This window comes from Monomorium pharaonis, unplaced genomic scaffold (assembly GCF_013373865.1).
Source record: "Monomorium pharaonis isolate MP-MQ-018 unplaced genomic scaffold, ASM1337386v2 scaffold_302, whole genome shotgun sequence".
Lineage (NCBI taxonomy): Eukaryota > Metazoa > Arthropoda > Insecta > Hymenoptera > Formicidae > Monomorium > Monomorium pharaonis.
Window position 1 is genome coordinate 1 of NW_023415585.1, and position 19202 is coordinate 19202.

General features: G+C 34.5%; 2 protein-coding genes and 1 pseudogene across 2 annotated transcripts; all 3 read left to right on the plus strand.

Moving 5' to 3' along the window:
• The first annotated feature begins 92 nt into the window (after nucleotides 1-92).
• LOC118648225 (calpain-B-like) lies at nucleotides 93-5376 on the plus strand. Its single transcript, XM_036294543.1, is given in 14 exon segments — nucleotides 93-161; nucleotides 163-314; nucleotides 605-908; nucleotides 981-1131; nucleotides 1134-1161; nucleotides 1229-1278; nucleotides 1281-1478; nucleotides 1555-1712; nucleotides 1800-2017; nucleotides 2097-2139; nucleotides 3028-3157; nucleotides 4652-4779; nucleotides 4855-5050; nucleotides 5249-5376. Coding segments are annotated over 14 exon segments (1896 nt in total). The 5' UTR covers nucleotides 93-107; the 3' UTR covers nucleotides 5335-5376.
• A 3609-nt stretch (nucleotides 5377-8985) lies between these two features.
• On the plus strand, nucleotides 8986-11209 carry LOC118644208 (retinol dehydrogenase 12-like). The gene is made up of 4 exons (XM_036294542.1): nucleotides 8986-9604; nucleotides 9754-9989; nucleotides 10053-10350; nucleotides 10436-11209. Exons 1-4 carry the CDS (start codon nucleotides 9332-9334, stop codon nucleotides 10607-10609), a joined length of 981 nt encoding a protein of 326 aa, XP_036150435.1. The 5' UTR covers nucleotides 8986-9331; the 3' UTR covers nucleotides 10610-11209.
• Nucleotides 11210-11755: 546 nt separating this feature from the next.
• On the plus strand, nucleotides 11756-17745 carry LOC118648224 (annotated as a pseudogene).
• The last annotated feature ends 1457 nt before the right edge of the window (nucleotides 17746-19202 follow it).

Here is a 19202-nt window from a genome sequence, read left to right on the forward strand (position 1 = left end):
TACATAGAATGGAGACGACCGATGGGTTTAGAAATCTCCTAAGCTATCTCAAATTTTATTAGTCGAGAATAATTAACAAATCAAACACGCGAGGACAGTGGGCTACAATGCGCTGTACTTCACAGGAAATCGCGGACAATCCTCAGCTCTTCGTGGAAGGTTTTCTCCAGATTCGACGTTCAGCAGGGAGAACTGGGGGATTGCTGGTTGCTGGCCGCCGTGGCAAATCTGACCATGCATCACAATTTGTTCTTTCAAATTGTGCCAGAAGACCAGAGCTTCGAAGAAAATTACGCTGGAATCTTCCACTTCAGGTTCGAGGCGCTCAGTCGCATTCAGTTTCATAATCAACACTTTTTTGTGTGATGTAGCAAAAACATAATACAATTTACATTGTTACTGATCATCATACAAACCGGAATTTATATATACGGATTATTGCATTCGTAAATTCTGTTAATCATCGAATAGAATGTAATGAATATACTACTCATCTAGACTCTTCTGTGTACATTTGTACGACAATGTTATTTCTGTTAAATTACTAGTTGCTGCTAATTTTGAAAAGAATTTTGTCATTTACGTAAGATTGTACACGTATCAGGTTTTGGCAATACGGTAGATGGGTCGATGTGGTGATTGACGATCGATTGCCCACCTATCATGGAAAATTGCTGTATCTGCAATCGAGCGAGACTAACGAATTTTGGAGCGCCCTTCTCGAGAAAGCATATGCGAAACTGCATGGCTCCTACGAGGCATTAAAGGGCGGCACAACCTGCGAAGCTATGGAGGACTTCACTGGTGGAGTAACAGAAATGTACCAAATGGACCAAACGCCGCCAAATTTGTTTAAGATATTGCTAAAAGCCTTTGAGAGAAACTCGTTAATGGGTTGCTCCATCGAGGTGAATTAGCGATTATAACAGTTATCCTCGTCGCAAGTTATTTTCTGTCGATTATTACTTTGTCCTTTTCAGCCCGATCCCAACATAGTGGAGGCTGAAACACCTCAAGGACTAATACGTGGTCACGCGTACAGCATCACCTGCGTGAGAAATGTGGAGATTCAAATGCCGAATCGATACGGTACCATTCCTCTATTGAGGCTTCGAAATCCTTGGGGAAACGAGGCGAATGGAATGGGCCTTGGAGCGATCAGTGAGTCTCTCCCCCTTATGTTTCAACGACTATCAATTAAGTTTACGCTTTCGTCATTGGTCGACAGATCACCAGAATGGAGATTCATCCCTGATCATGAGAAGGAGGAACTCGGCCTGACTTCGATCAGGACGGCGAGTTTTGGATGTCGTTCCAGGATTTTACCCGCTATTTCACTCAACTCGAGATCTGCAATTTGAACCCTGATTCTTTAACAGTAGACGATATCAACGTCGGGAAGAAACGTTGGGAGATGAGCGTGTTTGAAGGAGAGTGGGTGCGTGGTGTAACAGCAGGTGGTTGCAGAAACTTTTTAGGTGAGATTTATAAATATATATCTAATTCTGATCAAATTTTGTAGGAATGTTTAAACGAGAAACTTATATTCCGCAGATACTTTCTGCCATAATCCTCAGTATCGTATCACATTGGAAAATCCAGATGACGACGACGATAAGTGTACTGTGATCATTGCTCTGATGCAGAAAAACAGGAGAGCGCAAAAAAGAATGGGAGCTGATTGCCTCACTATTGGATTCGCAATATACCATGTATGGGAAATTGGTTTAATCTTTATGATTTTTAGTACATAATCAAATTATGGAATTCAATTTATCTAATCTATTTTTAATCGATAGTTGGAGTATCCAGAGAGATTGCCGAAACCACTAGACAGAAACTTCTTCAAGTACAATGCGTCCGTTGGACGTTCACCGGCATTTATAAATTTACGGGAAGTTACGTGCCGTTTCAAATTACCGCCAGGCGTTTACTGTATAGTTCCGAGTACTTTCGACCCAAATGAGGAAGGTGAATTCTTGTTGAGAATCTTCTCTGAAAACAAGAACAATATGGAGTAAGTCCTGTTGTGGTATTGCGATGTATGTATCACGATGTTAAAGAACTTTGGTCTCAATTTTTTCGTTCGTTTACAGAGAGAACGATGAAGAAGTCGGTATGGGAGAAGTCGATGATAGGGTAAGGATTATAAATTTTTGAATAAATAGATCTATAATAATAGATTGATCCTAAGCAATACGCAGCATATATTTAAAGAAGATAGATTTAAAAAGAATTAAAGATTTGTTCACCGTCTTTAAATGAAATTGAGGATAATTATGCACAAGGTTTTTAAACATTGCACTGTCAGCTTACACTAATGCTGTTTAGATTTAATTACATTATACTAACGCGATAAATGTATCATTTCATAACTTGCAAGACTCCATAATAATTCACAGCACTAACATAGCTTGATAAATACATGCAGTCAAAAAGGTGTAATCACATATTTGTAATGCATATAAATTAACTTACGCTAAATTGCACAAAAAGCGTAGAATTAACTATGCAATTAATATCTTGTGTCTAACTAATGCACGTAAAATTTGAGTGATGATTTGTCGTGTCACCTGACCATCGATTGGCAGTCATGTATCACAAAGATTTAAAATGTCGTTAACAATGGGCTGGTAATTAACGATTCGCATGTTTGTATCGCTTGGCTTTTAGGTAATTAACCCTGCGGGCGGTAAAAAGGACGAAAACGGAGATAATGTAAGTAAAACATGTGCTCACACATGTAAACAACAGAAAGCTACAGCTATACGTTTTGCGTAAAAAAAAAAAAAAAAAAAAAAGCTTCGAATTCATTAATGTTTAAAAATTATTCAAATCTAAATATTTTAAATCTCTCTCTCTCTCTCTCTCTCTCTCATATAATTTTTCTCTTAAATTGTGATTCAAAAATAGTTACGAAGAGAACATCGCTAAAAATATTATAAAATATTATGCAGAATTTCTAGACTAATCATATATTGTGATTGTCTTTATGCTTTATAATAAAAGATTTTCTTTTCATTTTAGGTTCGCGAAGAACCCGAACAAGACCGCAATGCCGAAAAAGTTCGAGAATTCTTTAAGAAACTTGCTGGCGATGATTTAGAAGTGGACTGGATGGAACTTAAAGATATCTTAGATTACGCCATGAGGAAAGGTAAATATTGTCTATGCCCTGCTCATCAAAATCTACACATACAATAAGTATTAAAAAAATTGTATACACAGTTCCGAGTACGATATCCCCTAAAAAGACATGATCGTATTTTTGTTATTAAAAGCTTTGCTTTGTAGTTTTTTGTACATTTTTGCTTAATTTGCTGAAAGTTTTTTTACGTTCAATCATTGATAGACTACATTTAATTACGCTTCGTCATTAATTTCGTACTTCAAATATTTTATCACCTGCACCATTTACTTTTAGCCTGATAGCTGATTAATTTACTATGAACTTGCTCCTTCGATTTCTCGTTAAAAATTACTTTTTTCTCTCAGCACGCTGTACAGCATTTTAATGATCATGTTAATAATTCCGCATGCTTAGCTCTTACCCTGTAAATAGTATTTACAGTGCATAAATACATTTGGGTCTATTAAATAATTAGGTCTATTAAATAATAAACAGTCCAGATGTCAATATATTACGAAAAATATTTCTTCGTTTAATTATACCGATTAAAAACTATTTAAGAAATGGAAAAGTTGTAATAGTGTAATCTTATAATAAACAAGCAGAAAAAAATATAAGGTTAAAATATATATAAGTTTGGTATAAACTTTTTCATTTTAAAAGTATGTTTAAAAAGTGTTTAAGTAATTTTTAAAAGAACCATATTAAAGGCTCTGTAAAACTCAAAGTTCTGAATTGTAATTCAAACTGTAAACGTAATGAGTGTCACGGATTCTTATGGCCCAAGTGTACGTATGTGAAATTTAAGCTAACATGTAGCTGTGTGTTACGGGTAGAGTTACCGCAGTTGGCGCATCGTAGCGAGGCACATGATCCCGAAACTGTTGAAGGAAATGGTTCCCTTATCGACACTCTCATCTCACTGCTGTGCGGCATTGTTTGTAATAATGAACAGTACAATAAGCCCGTAGGTAAGACAACCACATATCTTACCGCAGGAGATTGTTTTGCCAGTTGCGTTACATCATAATGATTGTCATAGAACTCGTTCAATTATTTATCCCTATTGTTAATATCTGAAACATGCTGTCATTAGCACTTGTGTGGTGAATTAATAATGTCAGAGTCTAGGTGACGTTAGCAGTCAGCGTTGAGACTTTAATTTATGTCTGGGCAAGGTAGGACAGAACTTTGCAACGATACCTTTGCAAAAATACCTACCGCATGCTTCTCCGATTAACAGAGAATGTAACATTAACGAATCGCTTAAGTCCTTCGTGTAAATCATATACATGTAAAATCTGCAATGTAGTTGTACCATAATTGTTGAATTTGTCATCTCTATTACACAATCAAAACCTATTTCAATACACTTGAAAAACTTTATATATTTGTAAGATAATTTCCTGACATTTTTATCTTATGTGAATTTTCCGTACGTATTCGAATTGTAATGTTTGACATTTTCTCTTATATATAAAGAGTGCAACAGGCAAAATAAATTTCTCTCTTAAATTGCAGAGACCCACGACAGAGGTTTCAGCAAAGATATATGTCGCAGTATGGTTGCTATGTTAGATACAGATCACTCTGGTAAACTCGGTTTCGAAGAATTCAAGCTATTGTGGAATGATATTAGAAAGTGGAGGGTAAGCGCGAAATCTTTCGATTCAATTTGTAACGGGCCTTTGTAACGTTTGCAAATAATGTTTTAAATATTTCAGGCTGTTTTCAAATTGTACGACAGAGACGAATCAGGATACTTAAGTGCATTTGAATTGAGACAAGCATTAAACAGCGCAGGATATCGTCTGAACAATCATATTCTTAATATACTAGTTCATCGTTATGGCACTAAAGACGGCAAGATTACGTTCGACGATTACATAATGTGTACGATCAGACTTAAAACAATGCTTGGTAAGTGAAACTTGTATTTAATAAATTAATCTTCATGTATTATTGATATGTATCAATCAACCCCTTAAAGTATAAATTATTTGTTAATTTATTATATTTTAATATATCGTTTACGAACTAATAATGTCAAAATTTATACATATATAATTATTAATAATATGCATAAAATAAAATCAATTAATTATTATATTGTTGTAGATATTTTTCGAGAAAGAGATCCAGATCAAACCCACACAGCTACATTCACACTGGAAGAATGGATGGAAAAAACACTCTATTCATAATAAAATTTGGAACCACTATAATGAATCTCATCTTTAATTCGAGAGAATTTTTTTATACCAATGTATCAGATTGTAATGCATAAACGGCCGTAATTACGAATGAGAAATATTTTCTTATAAATGCAAAAGAAAAACTTCTCAACTTGTAAAATGACATATATAATTAGCTTGTTAATTTTAATTTCGTTGAACTGATTGGTGATACGTGGATGAAGGATATATGGTAATGTGTGCCTTAACATGCTTTAAGTGATTGGAATATTATTAAAATTTATTGTAATAATATATAGATAATTTATTGGAACATTAATACCTGTATACTATTAGTCCATTGATTTATGCCAGATTTCAATTTAAATATCACAATGTGAAAATAACAATTTACTTTTATCAATCTTTAAATCTCTAAAATTTTTTAAAATTAATTTTTACACTCCATTTTATAATATCAACAAGAATAAAAAAATTCATATATAATGTACATGTATACAATTATATCATTGCAAAATGTAATTCCGAATTATATTTTTCATATTGATATTTAATTGCATCCAATGTTGAATAAACTAAGTTTATATTTAAACACTATGTTTAGACACATTTGACATAACTGAAATATGACTTTACATAAACGAGTTTTATTCTAAGCTAAAGAATTTAAGATATTCTGATAATTACAGATACTTATTTATGAAACATTCATGTGTAAATAATAAATTTAACACTGCGTTATAAAACTTAATTATAATCAAATCATATTTATGGCAGATGATCAAAGCAACTTATAATATTTATATTCTTTAATTGTCTTCAGACTGATTAATTTCACTTGATAATCATAAAAATTTACTTAAGCTTGTTTTCATAATGTATAATTAAAAGATTGGATTAGATTAACTACAACTTAAAAATTAATACATACCGTTAAATAAATTAAAAGTTATGCATGTACGTATACGTAAACTTTAGTTTATTTAACCATAAGCTTATAAAGTGTGCACTGCAGTGTGTCAATTTGTAAGTTAACATAATCTTTCAGTTATAGTTTAATACATATTAAATTTTTACTAAGCATTTCTAAACAGGTTGCAAAAACTCTCACTTCGTTAATTATTATTATTACATATTAATTTAATATGTAACTTACTAAAATACCTTATAACCTAAAGCCAACTTAAAGCAATTTAATTTCTATTTTTCTTTACTCTATTTCTTGATCTCTAGCGACCTCCATCGGTGATATTAATAATCGTCATCTATTGTCGCAATTTAAAGATAACAAGTTCAGACTTACCGACACTGAAGCGCAACAGCGGGGTTGAAACTGCATTAATCTGTAAAAATATAAATACAAATTAAAACAGTGTCCAAAGTAATCAACAATCAATCAATCAATAACAATCAATAATACATTATTTACCTCCGGTTGTCCCGCCGTTACCTGATATACCTCCTCCCTTTCCCTGGGCTTTTCTTGCTCATTGCTACTTAATTCTTTATAATACTTAAGATTTGAACTATTTGCGTACTAACAATCTCAACGCAAAATCGTGCGATACTTTGTACGATACTCCCGATCTCGTGTCGAGACAAACGAGCAACGCGAGATTCCACGAAACTGCGATTCCAACGCCGTTCACACCGACACTTGCAACACGAGTTTATACGCGAAAGCACGTCGATGACAATCGTCTGTACATCGGTCATTAACATATATCATACGGCACACTTCGTACGACGCATTCAACGACAATCACAAGCTCGATTACGTTCCGCCAGGACGAATAACGCAAAAGTAATGTGTTCTTGTGAAGCGACGCAAAACGTTTGGCGTAACGGACAAAACTAACATGGTGGAAAATTCGTAAAACGCGCGGCCAACTTCACACGCCAGGAGTAGATGCCGCTGTGTTGGTTATATTCAAGCAGAGAGAAACCTGACAGCGCCTCTATGTGCACGTTGAACTACATAGTCAAATATCTATGAATCCCGTAGGTAATGTGCATGATTTTTTAGGTCTCTTCTATGCTATGTCCACGTTTATTTGGTTCTGTTTCATGCTATACCCGTAAATTTTACAATTATATGCATTCATATTTTAAATCTGTTTTATGCATAATCATGTTCTATAAATGTGCAATACCACATATACATGATATAAATTAAAATAATTGATTTGATAAAAATTCACTCACCGATTGCTGTCGCTGTCCCTGATGCTGCTGCTGCTACTGCTACATTCCTTTTCCGGAATACCGAGTCGCCCCATGGATGCCGCTTTCTGCTGACATCATCCTGCTGTTCTCGAACCACATTAATAATGATCGCACATTAATAACGATCGCCCGATACTTTATTCGGCACTCCCGATATTACGGATATTATAGCACACATATCACACACGAGTAAAACGTAAACCGCGCGCGAGAATTTTACTTGGCGCGACCGTTACATTGAAAAAAATATGTGAATGCGTACCCTCCTCGAGCGAATACGCGTACACGAAAACTTTGAAAGTGGCGTGACGTCACGTAACTGCACGTAACTTCGTGGAAACGCAGGCTGCGGAAAATCGTTCGAATGAAAACTACGCGCCGAGAACGGAGATAAATTCGTTTCGAAAATTTCGTATGCTCGCACGACGATTAATAGCACTTCACAATTAGCACTCGCGATATTTTACAGAACGTATCCTCTTCGAGCAAACACTTGGCTCAAACACACACGCGAATACTTACTCAAGATCGAAGGCAAACGCACGACGCCGCACTTTCGATCTCACGGCTCGCGTATCGTTTGCTAGCAGCACGACGACACTCTCACCACAACACCGTACCTGCATAATACCGCACAATTCAATTCTGAACGCGAAATACGCACGGAGTCGACAGAGCGTCCGACCGGCGCTGGAGTGGCGTACATGACTGGACTGGAGCGCGGAGCAACGGAGCAACATGGCGGCAGCGGCGCAGGCGCGGCGAGTCAACCGCCTAGCAACGCCGAGTGGCGCCGACTAGCGCCGAGTACCGCCGAGTCTGCCTGCCAGCAGTCACGTACGCCACTCCAGCGCCGGTCGGACGTTCTGTCGACTCGCGTGTTCAGAATTCATTGTGCGCGGGTACGGTGTTGTGTTGAGAATGCCGTCGTGCTAGCAAACGAAACAGAGGTCGTATTCATTTGTAAAGCGCGGCATCGTGCGTTTGCCTTCGGTTTCGAGTGAAGTGTTCGCGTACGTGTTCGAGCAAAGAGTTTGCTCGAAGGGGATACGTTCGGTAGAATTTCGCGAGTGCCAATTAATTGAAGTGCTACTAATCGTCGTGCGAGCATACGAAAAGTCTGCGTTCGTTGTATCTCGGCGCGTAATTTTCATTTAAACGGTTCTCCTCGGCCTGCGTTTCCACGAAGTTACGTAGCGTCACGCCACTTTCGTGTCATGTTGATTTTTGTTCCGAGAATCGCGCGAATAAGGAGGATATGTAAGCATATGAAAAGAGCAAATGCACGTGTGTGATCCGAACTAATAAAAAACATTAATTTATCCATAATAATACGATAATTGTATTCGCTGTTCTCGTTTCGCATCGGCACTCTGGTGCTATACCTGCTACACCTAACTACACCTCGTGGCGCCTGCGCGCCACGGTTGTAAATAAAGCTTTGCGTCGAAGTTTACGACTGCAGCGTCAGGAACAGGCGGCATTTGCGATGTTGTGGTGATCATTCCACTCGAGATGTGAGAAATCGGTCGAGAGAGCGATTGAGATAAGATTTGCCTTTGGACCGATGTTTTTTGCGCTCAGGTGCATTCCGGTATCGGGGTCATGCTATCACGCGGCAAGTTAGAGTGAAGAGATACCATTCGATTGGAACGACGAACATCCGAGAAACGTGCGTCATATTGCGCCAGCTTAACATGCATTAGCCAGTCATCGCGATCTACGCGTCAAACTTGGTTGGACCAGTCTCATGCCACGAGATTGAAGCCAACGTGTCAATATGGTATCTACGTGGTGTTATTTTGTATTACCGGTGGTCCTGCTCATCGGTTTGCTTCGCAAATGCCGAGAGCGCACCTGGGGAAGATGCAGGAGCACCAGCAGTCTGCAGGATCGGGTGTTTCTCGTGACCGGCGCCAACTCCGGCATCGGCAAGGAGACGACGAGGGAGCTTGTCAAGCGGAAAGCGACGGTTATCATGGCCTGCAGGGACATACAGAGCGCGAAGAATGCCATAGCGGAGATACGCAGTAAAATACCTACTGGCGAATTGGTAATCGTATCAATTTCCTTCAGTAAAATTGGACCGATAGCTCTTGCACATCAAATTATGAAGTTCTGTCTTTATGTTGCTCTCTATGTATTATCTTTCTTAGCTTCTAACTTAATATGTATTCAACAGTAGTTATTTCTTTGCTACAGATTCCTATGGAACTGGATCTTGCATCTTTCTCATCGATTAGAGAATTCACCAATAAAGTGTTAAAGAAATTTTCCCAGATTCACGTATTAATTAATAACGCCGGGGTGTATGCACCTCTGAAAGATCACGCGTTGACAAAAGATGGGTTTGAGATCCATTTCGGAGTAAATCACTTGGGGCACTTTCTGCTTACCAATTTACTTTTGGAACGTCTGAAGGAATGCGCTCCTAGCAGGTTGGTATAAGACGATACTTTAGATTGACAGAGGAATACTAAAGTAAAATTTTTTTTATACAGAGTAGTGATAGTGACATCCAAGCTTCTGGAGTCTGGAGTAATAGACTTTTCAAACTTGAATGGTGAGAAAGGACTGCCGGCGAAGAGTAGGATGAATCCTGGTTACTGTAATTCAAAACTCGCAAATGCATACTTTGCCACTGAGCTTGCCAAACGAACGGAAAATACCGGGGTTAATATTTACATGGTATGCCCTGGATTTACCTATACTGGTCTATTCAGGAACGTAAAAAGAAGCTGGTTCCATTATATCATCTTCTCGCCTGTTGCGCTTATGTTTCTACGCACTGCAAATCAGGTGAATATATGCGAATTGCTTTGCGATTTTTCTATTAGATCATCTTTCATTAATGGGAAATTCTATTGCAAATTAATATTCACAGGGTGCACAAACGGTATTGCATTGCGCGACAGAATCATCGTTGTCTGAGGAAAGCGGACATCTATATCGTGACTGCAAACTTTACGTCTCTAAGAAGGATCTGGACTCGGAAGTAGCGCTTCGTCTGTGGGACGTAAGTGCGAAATTGACTGGCATAAAGGAGATTGTGAAATAATTTTAGGATACACACGCATATTGTACAATCGACGGCAAAATACTGTTCTTTTCTGGTGTAGTGGAGAATTGCACTTGCATTGTATTTCTCTCTTCTCCACTGAAAGGTTAATTGGTTAATATAAGAAGTCGCAGTGAGACCCAAAGGCAAGAACTTGATGCAAATGCAATTCTACTTGCTGCATGTGAATTGGAGAGTAATTTTGCTCTTCATCATGCCATTGCAACTTTACTTTTGTTGTATCTTAAGTGATTATTCGATATTTATTTTTATATATATAGCAAAAGAAGCTAAACAATGTCAGAATTGCACATTTTTATTTTCATTTTTATATATTTAAAGTCATGGCGAATTTTATATATATATATATATGTATATTTTAAGATAAGATACATATCTTCTATATTTTGGTGTACATTGTGTATGTATATTTATCTTCATATATTAGATGCCAACACAACTGTAAATTCTATAAATCATTTACAAGTGCGGCCTTCTCTTGATTTTGCGTTGAATGATCCAATGTAAAAATATCAATTCTAAAAATTAAACATATAGAAAATATATGTATTTAGAATAAAATTCTATATAGACAGCCTTCACAAATTTTTTAATTTTATCAATTATGTGTCAATTATTATGAGCATTGGCTAAAAATATTTCTAAATTTTCTGTTTCCGATTGTTTTTTCACATATACATTTATTTTTTAAACAAAAAATAAATGTATATAAAAAAATAGAAACTTTTTTCGATAAATTCCAAGATATAAAACTAAAAGAGCGCTTTTAGTAGTAGCGATGTTCCGAAATTTGTTTTAAAAAATTGTTACAACAGATCTGTTTGTATTGTTTAAAATCTTTAAAAATGTTTACACTTGAAACGAGATAAGTATACATTGGGAAACGTTGGTAAAAGAGAGAAAAAGCGACCAAGTGCAAGAAGTACAAGCAGCACGAACAGGCTTAATTATCTCTCTGCTGCTGCCGGTTATATGCCGGTTTTAAGGAGGATTCATACGCGTGCGACATAAATCATTTGGCGTCCAATGGACGAACGCATTGCCTAGAGACTGCAGCCGAGGACGACGTTGTCCCCAGAAAACGCAGCTTTCTATTGGACGTTCAACGTTTTCGTAGATCGCGCGCGGTGCGAATTCCCCACTAGCCAATCACTTTCCGTTGCGTTCTATCATATTCGAAAAAACATCGAGTCGGTTCAACTCAGGCCGTGTACTGTCGCTTGTCGCGATACGCGTTGTTGCTCCTATGCGAGGAGCAATCGTCGAAGACTGGTTCCAGCTGATCGGCGAGGAAGCCAGCTGTGTTGCGAGGCGGTGCGATGTGATTCGTCGAGGCCGGTGCGAAGAAGCGCGCGGGTACCCGAGGCAGAAACGTAGGTCGCGATCAGACCGTATCCGTCGGCCGAGAGTGGCAGCAGGCGGCAACGGGCGACTACGGGCGACTACCATCAAGGATATCAGCAGGCGCATTTGACCTCGTCGAGTGCGCTACCCGCTCGCGCTCGCTCGCGTCGTTCAATGTTGACGGGATCTCGGCATTGCTGAGACGTCGCCCCGTCGCGCGTCTGTCGAACATACGACGCGACAACACGAATACATTAGACCGGTTAGATACCGTGGCACCCGGGATTCAGGAGGATTCCGCTCGTTGAGCGCTCCTTCGTTCCTCGCGCATCCCCGAGGACAAGTGCCGGCTGATCCGCGCACGCTACTTTGAAGTCTTTGAACGGCTGCACGCACCTAGGTGACGACGGGCTCTCGTTCGCGAACCCGTCGACGTGACTAACCTTGCGAAATGCGCTTGGTGTTCAGCGAGACCTAAACAGACTGCGAATCTCAGATTCTCGTTTTCTACATCGATATGTTCCTCCAGCGAGTGCTTGCCGTTCAAATGCGCAATATGACTTCCTCTTCTTAAGTAAAATATTACAGAAAAGTAGGAAAACAGGTCGTTAGGAAAGTACGTACGTCCATGTAAGTATATTGTTGTTATATTATGTTTTGGAACGGCATGTTAACAAATCCAGTTTTATCGATGGTATTCGTAACGAACGCTTTTTTTGCGTGTCCGATGATCTACGATGGATACGGCGTTATTGGAATCCTTTTTGATTATTTTACGTAAATAATTAAATGACGTGTTTGCGAGACGGTGTCTCACTTTTTTCCTAATAACTTTGTACATCTACTGTGAATTAAATGTAAAATGTAAGTTGTAATGTCGAATTACATGCAAATGTTATTATAACAATTCACCGAGACACAACATGTGTCACGTGCCTAGAAACATTGCATCATGTATGGGTACAAAAATTGTTGCTGATGGGAGTTTGAAAGTATTAATTTTTGTGTGTTGCCAATTTGATTACTCCGCATTATTTTTAAGAGAATTATACATGAAGACATTTAAATGCAAAAGCATAACATAGGTGGAATAAAATACTCTATATATATATATATATATATATATATATATATATATATATATAATATATTCTATATATTCCATTAAGAAATTAATAATATTAATTTGGATATTGTACGAATCAAAATACATTTATGTTGTTGTTTTGTAATTTTAATAACTTTATGTATAATTGTTTTTAGTATGTAAAAGTAGTGCAGATAATTAAATTTGTTATTGGTGATAAGTATATAGTTATTAAACAATTCTCCAGTAATCTTTTTATATCGATTTGTAATGATTTCTATGTACATGTATTTTACATTCTGCAATAGAATATAATGTTAATTCTGTACATATTAGTAATGCACAGTATTCTTAAAGAAAAGTAGTGTTTACTGTGTTGTATAGTATATTTTATTTGATTGGGTTTTCGAGAAGGGATTAAACTATTGGAATAAAAATGCGAATAAAATAAATATACAAATGTTTTATAAATTTGTGTAAAATTTATTAAAATTTTAATTCAATTATAAATTATCATATATCTGTTTTAACCAAAAGAGTTAAATATACTTTATAATCTTCTTTAATGTTATGTAATAAATATCATTTTATTCTTAACTATTAATGTATATGTAGGTATCTTTAATGTAAAAATGTGTCTATACGACTATAAAACTAATAATAGTATATGTACATACATATATGTATTATGATGAGTTTTTTTACATAATTATAAATAAATTGATATTAGATAAAGCATAAAAAAATGTATGCAAGCAGCATTTTTAAGAAATAAATAAATAATAAAGTGTAAAATTATATTAAATCCTTGGTGTATTGTGAGATTTTCTTTTTATGTATTTATTGCTATTGTATTTGTATCAAATAAGTTTTATCTTTTGTGATACAATCTTGATAGCAAGAACAAATCCTGTTGCAAATGTTGAATAATTGTTTCTGTGTGTGATATATGATGTGTGATAGATAATGTATGATTATTTTTGACAATAGTGAATTCAATATATATATGAATGATTTAATAGCGATAGAATGCCACCAAGACGAGCAGAAGATGTGCCTATGAAGAGAGTGGCAGCTGCGGGTTGTAAATTACCAGCTCAACTGCCAGCAGGAGAAATCTTAACGGATATTACTCAAAATAAATGGAGACTGGGGAATTCCATTGGGAATGGTGGTTTTGGGGACATATATCTCGGTAAATATTTTCACATTTTTTAAATTTGTTTTTCTAATTTTGAAATAATTTGTATTATATATGTGTATAAAACAGTGTATGAATATATTATATTATTTTTTTACAGCCTCTAATGATATTACATCACCTGTTGGTCAAGATGCAAAATATGTTGTAAAAATTGAACCTCATAATAATGGTCCACTATTTGTGGAAATGAATTTTTATATTAGAGCAGCTCGTAAGCACATGAGTAAGTAATATGCACATAACAAAATTTGTATTAAACTATATATATATATATGCGCACGCGTAAAACGAGTATATCTTTAATGTTCTGGTATATTTTACAGTTCAAAGTTGGTGTGAGTCTCAGGGAAAAAGAAGAATTGGTGTCCCTACATATGAAGGATCAGGATCTCATTTTTATAGAGGTCAACGATATAGGTTTTTAGTAATACCGCGATATGGAGTAGATATCGGAAAATTATTCCTATCACATAGAAAAAAATTACCAACAAAGCTTGTTAATACATTAGCTGTACAAATGGTATATTTTCATGCTTAAAATTGCAAGTTTTATAATTAACAACTGATTACAATCAGTCAAAATTATATTGTTTCTTTTTTTTCAAATCTTTTTAATAGTTGGATGCATTGGAGTATATTCATAGTAAAGGATATGCTCATGCGGATATTAAGGGACCAAATATCTTATTATCATATGGAGTTGGGATAGGAAAGGAAAAATCAATGGCGTACTTAGTAGACTATGGACTCGCATATCGTTTCCGCACAGGAACCGGTGAGCATAAACCATTTGTACATGACGAAAGAAGAGCTCACGAGGGCACTTTAGAATTCACATCGCGGGACGCTCATCATGGAAGTATGTTGATCATTTTAGTAACAAATATTCTCACATAATTACAATTTATTGTGTATTGAAATTATAAGATTTTCTTCTTTAAAAACAATTGATAAGAATAATTAATCTTACTAAAAAATGTATTAAGTTTATTAAGAAAATTTTAATGCATAATTGTATATGATGAACTGAGTTTTCTGCTATTCACTGACTTACTAAATAAATTGAAATACTTTACTTCATTAGATCAAATATTTTTCAGCACATTCAAGAAGAGGAGACTTAGAGACTTTAGGATATAATATTATACAGTGGTTATGTGGACAGCTACCTTGGGAAGAAGATAATAATGAAATAGGTTTCATCATGGATCCCGAAGAAGTTCATCAACAAAAAGAAAGTCTTTTATCAGACTTGCCTCTATTTATGGAAAAGTGCTTCCCTCACAAGAAAAAACCACCATGTTAGTAAGAATATAAATAATTAATAAAAAAAGATTTGTACTATGCACATATAGTATACGTGTTTATATATTATTTTATATAATGCTTATTTTTTATAGCTGCAATCATGAAGTATATGAAGTATATTACCGAGCTAGAATTTGAGACTAAGCCTAACTATTCCTATTTACGGAATTTATTTCTACACAGTAGCCAAGATGGTAATATTCCTACATGTCTTTATAACATGAAAGAGTCTGATGAAAATCTTACAAGCTCGATATTTTTTGAACGTCCATATTTGAGAGAAAGAAAACCCTGTAGGCCTGTAAACGGCGAGGTAAAAATTTAAATTTGAATTTATTGAATTTTAAGTAACTATTAATTATCCTAAGTTCTCTCACATATAATTAGTTAACACTCTCATATATAACTAGTTAACTTTAATAATATCTTCTCTAGATACGGATAACACGAAATACGCAGCCTAAGCAACCAGTTCAGAAAAAGAGTTTAGTTGGGAAGCAGTATTAGCACTGCATCCAGATAAACTTGCAAAAATCAGTACTCAACTGCCACCTTCGCCTCTTACGCCACCTCTCACACCACCATCGTCCACATCTCCGCGGTCACCATCTCTGCCAACATACGCAATGTTAGAAGTACTTCGTAAAATGAAGGAGAGGCAATCAGGTTCATTTAGGCATAAAGCAACACCAAAGTCATCAGAGTAAATATCTAATTTTGCTGTTTATATATTTTTTAGTTAATTATAGCTTCACTAGCATTTGATTGTTTTACTATATTGTTTTTCGAATCTCAGTAATGAACTTAAACCAAAATGGATGACACCTGCAATGGAAGAAGTTGCGCGATTAAGAAAAAATATCACCGAGGCTGTTCCTGTATCCAACTTCAAAAATAGTTCGCGTGTGACACGTTCACGTATGGCAAAGAGAAAACGTAAGATTATATTATATATACATATATATACACGTATGTACATAAACGTCAAACATTCTATTATTGCTTACTTTTAATGAATTACATAAAATAATATAATATTTAAACAATAGTTTACTATAAAGCATTTATTAAATATTGTTATTTTTAATGCGAATTAATGTATTCAGTTAGTCATTTTTAAAACTCAGAAAAATTAATTTGCAAAGAATGACTTTACAATCACATGCATTTAAAAGTTATTGAACTAAATTTAAAAAAATTGTTGACGCTTTCTATTGGAAAAAATTATTTCTATAAATCCAGATAAATTTATCATATTTAAAGTTTAGAGGATAATGCTGACTAGAAGTACACACGCACGCATGCGCGCACACACACTTCTTGATTTAGGAATAATATAATGTATATCTGATGTTTTTACACATATAGGATTTGGAGATCAAGAACAACATAAGGAGATAAAGGACGATTCGACCAATAGCAAGCTTATGCATAAAAGAAGGAAAGGTTCATCTTAAAGGAAACTGGATTCTATTAGTATTATAAAGACCTTTGATAATGATACCATTGGCACTTTAATACGAAATTAAGTATTATTTGACAAAATCTCATTAACGATGGTATAGGTACACATCGCGCCAATTTGTTTAAGACTGCTTTATCATTGTATAATTTGCTTTTCGATAATATTACCCGATACACATAGGATTTCTAAATAGTTGTATAGCGAACAAAATAACGATAATGTTAATGAATAAGTGACTTCCTCCTAATTGCAGAGATTCAATAGAATTAATATGTTCATCATACAAACATTGTGCGGATGTTGTAATATTCTAAAGGACGCAAGGTTTGATTCAAGGTACAAACCTTGTAATTTAGTTATTAGGTTGAATTTATTTGACGTTAACATTATTAGTGTTGTAGGTGTGATATTAAAATCAATTACATCAATAAATTTTTCAGTTATATATTTATAACCTGGATTAGGCTTTTGTGATATATTATGATTGATTTATAACGATTAGCTGTAAAATTGATTCTATTTTAATCATTCTAACAATCAATACAATATTCAGATACAAAAGTTTATAAAATTACAAAGATAATTATATAAAAGAATTATAATAGATACATTACAAAATCTTGATTTAAGAATGTTCTTGTGCAATATAAGACATAGAAGAAATAGCAAAGAAAAAAAGTAACAAATCTGTCTTTTGTAAAATCTTGTTTCTTGTTTTCTATAAGTACCGCGTGTCTTTCCTTTTTTAACTGTTCCAAGATTATTGTAAAATTTTAAGGAATTATGTACAAATATGTGACTATCAACGTTTCATATGAGATTGAGCGGTAGAAAAAAATAACACAGATTCTTTCCGCATTACGCACTCTCCTTTATTAAGATTATGTAAATACATTTTTTCATTAATTTATTTTCCTAATTTGTATAACATTCAAAGATACATTAATTCTGATAATATAATTTATATAAACTATATATACAGTATACACATCGTAAATAGAAATCTTAATGTATTTTACATTAAATTTATATCATGACATTTAAAACTGGTGCTGATGTTCGAAGAAAGATAATATGTTTCATTACAGAACATTAGTAAAATATATGATAAAATAAGATTAGTTAAGTTCTTTTATACGCTGTATGAGTGATAGGTTTAACAGTTCAATGGCATAACTTCCGAGTTCATTATATACCGCGAAAATATGCGATTAGTCAATTTTATTTTTTGTCACACTATGCTGTGACTTTTTATCCTTAGTCTTAAGTAGGTATCTTAATATAATTTAGAAAACATTATTGATGTTTAATCATATTGTTAAGCGTTTTCGTTATCGTGATTTATTCGTAGAGTTATGTTAGAATTTTTTAATAATACATTTGTGATAATTATTTGTATCATTCTAAGTTAATATACATATACACATATATGTACCTATGTGCCAGGAAACTTTGTTACTATTCAAAACTAACTAAAAACATCGATCGCACATCATAATCTGTATTTATGTTTTATTTTTATTAGCAAATTTTTGTCATTTTATTTAAATGCAGAAATGGTAAGTACTTAGTTTCTTGGAAAGCATCCAGGAACTATATCTAATTAAATTTCACGCGGAAAAAATTTGAAAAAATAATGGCAATCTATTATTCAATATTTTGTATGGCCAAATATATTATTATATTACTTTGCATAAATTAACATCAGGCAATAAAACTTTGTAGTAGTAATAATTAAAGTCACAGCGCAATAAGGGCGCAGTCTCCTAAGTATTGTTAGAGAAATGATTTATTTCGTATGACGCGATAATTTAACTTCAAACGAGAGAGGTGTAACCACAATCGAAGATGTAACTATTAATTAGATAATGGAAGAAAATAAAATATGTATGTAATAAACTGTGTATTAGACTATAATACTCGCATCGGCATTTTCTTTCTAGCGATCTTGTATATGTATATTGTTTATTAACATGCGAAATATAAAACAAATATACATGATCAGAATGATTTTTTCTCTTTATTATTGCAGGCAACATATTACATGTATTTAAATTTATATACAATATTATATAAATTATTAAAATGTTTATTATCATCTATAGACATTGCAAAATGTATGTCATGTGTAAATAATTACTCCGATCATATTTTATTTATTTAT

Bases quoted from the DNA above. Each gene is read 5' to 3' on its own strand.
- LOC118644208 (XM_036294542.1), top strand. From the start codon at position 9,332: ATGGTATCTACGTGGTGTTATTTTGTATTACCGGTGGTCCTGCTCATC. The intron at 9,605-9,753 runs GTAATCGTATCA...TCTTTGCTACAG, and splicing joins AAATACCTACTGGCGAATTG to ATTCCTATGGAACTGGATCT. The intron at 9,990-10,052 runs GTTGGTATAAGA...TTTTTTATACAG, and splicing joins AAGGAATGCGCTCCTAGCAG to AGTAGTGATAGTGACATCCA.